Here is a 7,733-nt window from a genome sequence, read left to right on the forward strand (position 1 = left end):
CCCTCCAAAGGGTCAGCAGATAAATGTGAGGGGTGGTGAGATGATTAATGGGAGAGGAAAGAAGAAAAAACTAAGTTCTGATACACAAATGTGTTTTCAGTTTTTGGACTTTTTCTCTAATCTTTGATTTTTGCTGAAATATTGGATCATTTGAACATTTATTGAAATGAAAGCATGTGAGAAGTTTAGAGGGAAAAATCAGTATTTGGTGGAGCTGTTAACAACTCATAGACATCTGAAATGTGAGCCGACTACACACTGCTGTCTGGTTTCATCTTTAACAATGTGTTGTATTTATAAAGCTTGTTATATTATCCATTGTGTCAAATCTGCATCTGAAAAGTAACTAAAGCTGTCAAATAAATGTAGTGGAGTAGAAAGTACAATATTTCCCTCTGAGATGTAGAAAGTAGCATCACATGGAAATACTACAGTAAAGTACAAGTACCTCAAACTGTACTGCAGTAAAGTACAAGTACCTCAAACTGTACTACAGTAAAGTACAAATACCTCAAACTCTACTGCAGTAAAGTACAAGTACCTCTAACTTTTTACTTAATAAAACTTCAGTAAATGTACTTATTTATGGTTTAATCTTTAACAATGTTTCATAAGCTCGTCATATTTTTAATGTAAACTCTGAAGCTGAAAAGTAGCTGCAACTGTCAAATAAATGTAGAAAATTAAAGTAACGCACATAATGATACTCAAGTACAGTAATGTAGTAAATTTACTCACTTTCCATTGTTTCAGTACTTTTTTATTTTTAATACTTATGTGTCTGATGAACCTCAAAAGAACACAAAAGATAAAAAGAGGGTGATTTACTTTATTTTACAGGACAGACATAACGTATACAGAAATATCCTCCATGTGTTTTTTAGAGGCAGGCTTTGATTTGTTAGACTGAAGTAAAAACTATCCAGAGTCTTCAATGTTACACCATCTGAATCTCATTCAACAGTTTGAGGGAAAAAAACAAACATCCCTCTCTGCTTCAGACGTTTACACATTACAGACACTGAAATCACTCTACCTGTGTGTATATTTATCTGTTACAGTTTAAAGTCTCACTCGTAAACCTTTCGATAATGTTCCTAATAATATCAAAGCAGCCAGCGGTTGAAAAATGTAAAGATGTGAGTCTGTGGTTTCAGGGGATCTCTCCCAGCTGCAGCGAGGAACCTAGAACACGTTTCCTGTCTGACTCTAAAGCGACTAAAGCAACAAACAGCTGAGATATCGTCAGTCATCGAGAGCCACTGGAGCTTCTGGGAGTTTTACATCCAGAGCAAACAGACTCCTACAAATACAGTTTAGATAACAGGCACAGAAACAGTTTTAAACATTTTTAGCACAGCTCTGGTCACTTTGTATAATATCCAAACTGAGAAAACCTTTTAAATGTAAATCTGCTGCTTTCCCTCCACATTAACTCCTCAGCACCTCCTGGTCTGCATCAGAGACCAGGAAGTGGATTCACAGCTGAAACCGTATCAGCTGTGAAGACAGATGATCCCAAACGTCACTGAGTTCACCAGAGGAAAATGACTAAACCGAAAAGATTAAACCGAATGTTTAAAAAGAAAAAAGAAAAAGGTAGAAAATGATTATTGTTGCGTGTGTGACTTCAGAGAGAGGAGGTGATGGAAGTTGAGGTCCGACCAGGAGAACCAGCAGCAGAGCTCTTCAGCAGCAGGACACGGATGTGATGGTTTACGCCATGCTGAAGGAAACAAGAAGAGGAGGAGGAGACAGTTTTAATGGATCATTTCTGCTGTAACTCAGATTAAACAGGATGAAAAGAGGCAGATGGAGATGTTCTTCAAAATTAAATCAATTTCAGTCACAAAAAATGCACCAATTCTGCCTTTTTCTGTCTGCTGGAAAGCTGTGAAGCTGCAGGTTTTACAGGCAGGAGCCCTCTGATGTACATTATTAACACATCATCACTATAAATACGCCACTTTCTAGGCAGTCAACGTCGTGTTAATCTAATTCAAAGATTCTGTCCAGATGTGTTTAAAGATGAATATTAGATATTTTTACCACAAAAGAGTTAAAATTATTTTGAAATTAAATTTCCTTTTCCCTCATTAAAAATCCAGAATCTCTGAGTGAGGACATTTTGGCCGGTCCTCACAAATTCAAACGTAAATTTAAAGGTTAAGTTTAGAACTGGTTAAGGTTCAGGTAAGGGACTAAAGTGTCCTCACAAGGATATAAAGACATGTGAGTCTGTCATCACCCAGTTTGCGGATAAATTTCAGACTTAAAACCAGTTAATTGTGGACAGCTTATAGAGTAAGTCTTCAGGAAATTAATAAGCCCATGTAATGTCCCCAAAAGTGACCAAGGATAACATCTGTGTGTGTGTGTGTGTGTGTGTGTGTGTGTGTGTGTGTGTGTGTGTGTGTGTGTGTGTGTGTGTGTGTGTGTGTGTGTGTGTGTGTGTGTGTGCGCGCGTGCGTGTCTCACCTGTCGATCAGTGAGTCTCTCATGCTGGTGGCGATGGCGGATGGTTGCGCCGTGTCGCTCAGTCTGAAGACGCTCTCGATGACGGACAGCTCGGTACTCGTGGTGTCAAGTCCGCAGAACGCACACCAGTCGTTGACCACCATCCCCGCGGCGATGACCTCACTGCCACGGTTCACTGTGCCGGCCTGAACAGGAAGTTAACGTTAACGTCTAGATAACCATAAACGCTGATCTCGTTGTGTGATGTAACAGGTAAGCGTCCGTCACTCACCACTAGGGGGACCTGTAGCAGAGACGACAGCTCGTCCTGGTCTTCTATGGACGTCTTCGGGTGGACGAGGCCGCCCTGGTTACTGAACGCACAGTATGAACCAACCAGGACCTGCTCTGCTACCGTCTGACGGAAAACCTCCACCTTCAGAGTGTCTGCCAGCATCTCCTCTGTCTCCTGAGACAAGGAATCGCTTGGTTAGTTAATGCAGCAGGTTCACTTCAGAGGTTTACATCAAAGTCTGTCAACAGCCTGATTATCGACCAATCAGAGTTTATAATAAAGTGATGATTAATGTATAGATCACTAGAATCACATTGTGTCCACTCTGGATTTAAAACATAACTTCTGACTAACTGAGGGATATTTTCACATCACTAAATGAGAAGTGACTTTATCTCTAGTCATATGAATAAATGTGACTGTTGAGCTGTAAACAAAGTGTGTGTGTGTGTGTGTGTGTTTTCTCTCGGTGTGTGTGTCTCACCCTGTCCAGGTCGGGGTGGACCAGCGCTACGTAGTCATTGCAGGCGATGACGTTGCCGAGCGCCGACAGTCTCTCCTCAACTCTCTGGATCTTCACGGAGTCGGGCAGACAGTTCCTGATGTGCTGCAGCTCCTGGTCCGTCGTGTTGTTGGGCACCATCAGACCGTGACGGTTGCCTGGTTACGGGACAAACAGTGATGATGATGTCTACTTCAGACTGTGATTATGTAAACTTGTTTGGGACTTTTTGGGAAAAATTATATACACAACAGAAAATGATCAACTAAAACCAAACTTTAGTTTATATTCACACAGCCTGAAACATGTCGGTCACACTCACCTACACACATCCTCCCGATGATGCGACAGCCTGCGATGGAAGCGTGAACCACTGGGATAGTTTCTGACAATTCTCCTTCAAACACACTGTGAAATATTAGAGATGAACATTAAACACATGTTATGAAAAAATACTGACTAAAAGACATTTTACAGCACAATAATAAAAGATCTGTCATACTAACAATTTAAATCCTTTAATAAAAAGGACAGATTCAACATTTTCCAACTGTGTCTCAAACTAACAGCCCAAATGAACATTTAAGCTTTTTTTGTTGCTGCTATGATTCCTCATGTTCATACTGACCATTAGAAGATCCCTTCATAATGTTTACAACGGAAGTGATGGAGGACTAAATCCACAGTCCTCCTTCTGTGTAAACATGGATTTAAAATGTTTCAACGTTACAGTGTTTTTAGTAGCAAAGTCTTTGTGTTACTATGGTTACACCACAGCTCAACAGGGAAACACTAAGAGGGAATCTGATGCTAAAAACACTGTAAATGTGTCAGATATCACTTGATATGACTAACTCAGACTAATGAAGCTCAATAGAAGCTGATCAGATACTTTAAATGACTCTGTGGACTCACTGTGGATTTAGTCCTCCATCACTTTACATTGAAAGCATAAAAGCTGAGTCACAGTATATTTGTCTACATTAACAAACATCTGCATGAACTTTGTCATGCAGGGCTGATAAACAACAAGCTGACACACCTCATCTTACCATGAAGTTAAAAGCAGAGATTACACTTGATGACATCAGCCAGTGAGACTAAATGCTGCTACACTAAAAGACTGAAGTAAGCTAACGTAGCAGACAGTGGTGGAAGAAATATTCAGATCCTTTAAGTGTAAGTATCAATACATCAATGTAAAAATACTCCATTCCATGTAAAAGTACTGCATGAACATTCCTACTGAGGTAAAAGTACATAAGTATTATGAGCTTGATGTATTTAAAGAATAAAGTATCAGGTAAACTTCACCTGTAGAAGTTCTCCGAGCCGCCGACAGCAACCAGGCAGTAAGAGTTGGTGAGTTTGGCGAAGCAGCCGATCTCATTGTTTTTCTCAAATGATGCTCTGACAGCCATGATGAAGGAAACCGATGAGCTCTGAAACTGTACACACATCACATAGTGAGCTCTAAATGTACACACATCACATACTGAGCTCTCTAACTGTACACACATCACATACTGAGCTCTAACTATACACACATCACATACTGAGCTCTATAACTGTACACACAACACACACTGAGCTCTAATTTAACACACATCACACACTGAGCTCTAATTTAAAACACATCACATACTGAGCTCTAATTTAAAACACATCACACACTGAGCTCTATAACTGTACACACATCACATACTGAGCTCTAATTTAAAACACATCACATACTGAGCTCTAATTTAAAACACATCACATACTGAGCTCTAATTTAAAACCCATCACATACTGAGCTCTAAATGTACACACATCACATACTGAGCTCTATAACTGTACACACATCACATACTGAGCTCTATAACTATACACACATCACACTGAGCTCTAATTTAACACACATTATATACAGAAAGTGTTATTAGTTACTATTAGTTGAGTATTTGTGAAGTTGCAGCCGGACTAAGTGATCAGAGCTAACGGGCTAACTGAGCTCGCTGGTGTTTTATAAGTTAATGTTTAGCAGAAAGCAGTAAACTCGTCACAAACACTCACACTTTGTTAACAGGGATCTTATATACAGCACACAGCACAGTCTGGGTTTAAATAACTAAGTATGTTCAGTGTAAAGAGGAGTGAAGTTACCTGAGAAAGAGTCGTGGCCTCCCAACATGCGCGTTCAGTGATTCCTGTGAACCCCACGTGTTCACTTCCGCTTCAGGGTCAACGTGATGACGTAGGACGCACCATCCCCTATAAAGAGGGTCTCATTACAGAGAAATACTGTGTAGAAATACTCATAATAAAAATAAAATAAAATAAAGTACATGATTTTTGGTACACAATTACTCAGTTCAACCGTGCAACATATATGTATATATATATATTTATTTTTTATTTTTTCCACTTTAAAATTCATATAATATCAATATAAAACTCAGGTATATTATCACTCACCACCAATATTACTTTTGTACTTAATGTTACTATTTTTATTCTATAATTTTTCTCTACTATTGTTTGTTTTATTGTTTGGGTACTTACTTATTATTTATTGTAATATAATATAATATAATATAATTAGAGACCAACCTATTAGTTTGAATTAGTCTCTAATTAATTGTTCAACTATCTTCAATGAAAGTCTAGGTGTCTCATGAGAGACTCATTTGACAATACTACTACTAATAATAATAATAATAATGATAATAATAATAATGACGATAATAATAATAATAAAACATAATAATAATAATAATAATAATAATAATAATAATAATAATAATAATAATAATAATAATATCAATAATAATAATTAAACATAATAATAATAGCATTCCTGTATTTTCCAATAAAAAGCATAATAACAATGTTCTGGTGCTGACACGTTTCTATTCTACTAAAAATATAATGTGGGTCTTGTTTTCTCTTATTCTGCTCCAGCCTATGTATTTTATTCTATATATGACATCTTATTATATTATTTTACACTGGATTATATTCCCTCTATGTCCCTCTATATTCTATCCTATAATAATCTATTCTAATGTTCCTACTTGTCTTTACAGCCTCAGATTTGTCTCCATTTGATATTTTTATGCTGCTTCTTCATTCAGCCTGTGTGTGTGTGTGTGTGTGTGTGTGTGTGTGTGTGTGTGTGTGTGTGTGTGTGTGTGTGTGTGTGTGTGTGTGTGTGTGTGTGTGTGTGTGTGTGTGTGTGTGACTCATTGAGAAGAAGGAAACCACTTGTATGAACCGTCTCCCTCCTCCGGTAAACCTGCATAGCAACTGCAGACACCGTCCTCTCCTCCCTCCGGTCTCCTCGTGCAGCTCCGGTATCGACGATCTCAGCCAATCACGTCGCTCTCTCCGTGTGACGTCTTGTTTGTTGACAACTGCCATTAGCTCGCCACCTGTGTGACGTCACTGCAGCAGGTTGGTGTGGGGAGGGGGGGGGGGCAACCAAAGCGACACAAAGCATCCAGAAAAAGGAGGAGGTCTCACTCCTGCCTGTTTTTATCTGACTCAAATTCAACCTCTACCTTTTCCAGTGAAGTTAGATTAGTAAAATAGTACAATATGTGAAAGTATGAAACATTTTTATTATATATGGACTTCCTTACAGTCAGGGAGAAATAACAATCTCTTGATATTCATCTGTAAATGATGCTGCTCTCTCATTTAAATCTATAAATACCGTAAACAATCTAGTAACTACATAACCTCAGATATCCCTCATGATGTTGGTAGAACTGGTTGTAATGAAATAAACTCCAAACTACCATGAAACTAGAGTCGATAAATAAATCATACTTTATGCATACAGCAGCTTTCATTCAGGTTAAGGTAGTTCAAAGTGCTTCACAGTTGATTGACAAGATGATTATAAAACAGAACAAGTGACAACATGACAAAAAACTGATTTAGAAAATGTAATTAAAATCAGTAAATAAATAAAAACATACAATATTAAATAAATACGTAAAATAAGAGAGAATAAGAGAAAATGTTTGTTAAAAGTTAGAATAAAAGGTAAAAATAGATTAAAAAGACAAAAGAAAAGTAAAATAAAATAAAATAAATAAAGTTTAATAAAAGCTGGATTTAAACTACGTTAAAAAAACAGATTAATAGACAAAAGACACAGAAAATAATAAGAAAAAAACAGAATGATAATGATAAAATAACAAAATATAAAGTAGAACAAAATTAAAACGTCAAAACAAATACAATGAAATAATGGTTGCAATATACAACTTCACCACTAGATGTCACTAAATCCCACTCAATCATAATTAAGTTTAACTTGTTTACTTTGAAAAGCAAGTACAGTTTATTTATATAACCACCTTTCTCAGACACCAGTAACAAAGTGCTTCATAGTCACATAAATAAAAACAAAAACACCCAGAAAATATACAAAGTGAACAGATATAAGAGATAAATTAAAACATAAAATATAACAACAACAAAAACACT

The 7,733-nt window shown here is 37.1% G+C and overlaps 1 protein-coding gene across 1 annotated transcript; it reads right to left on the minus strand.

Moving 5' to 3' along the window:
* Positions 1 to 813: 813 nt before the first annotated feature.
* Positions 814 to 5,445, minus strand: eif6 (eukaryotic translation initiation factor 6). Its single transcript, XM_062416359.1, has 7 exons — positions 5,400 to 5,445; positions 4,569 to 4,702; positions 3,577 to 3,662; positions 3,237 to 3,412; positions 2,750 to 2,926; positions 2,479 to 2,663; positions 814 to 1,726 (listed from the first exon to the last, which is right to left on the minus strand). Exons 2-7 carry the CDS (start codon positions 4,673 to 4,675, stop codon positions 1,717 to 1,719), a joined length of 741 nt encoding a protein of 246 aa, XP_062272343.1. The 5' UTR covers positions 4,676 to 4,702; positions 5,400 to 5,445; the 3' UTR covers positions 814 to 1,716.
* Between the last annotated feature and the right edge of the window lie 2,288 nt (positions 5,446 to 7,733).

This window comes from Scomber scombrus, chromosome 3 (assembly GCF_963691925.1).
Source record: "Scomber scombrus chromosome 3, fScoSco1.1, whole genome shotgun sequence".
In the NCBI taxonomy this organism is placed as follows: domain Eukaryota; kingdom Metazoa; phylum Chordata; class Actinopteri; order Scombriformes; family Scombridae; genus Scomber; species Scomber scombrus.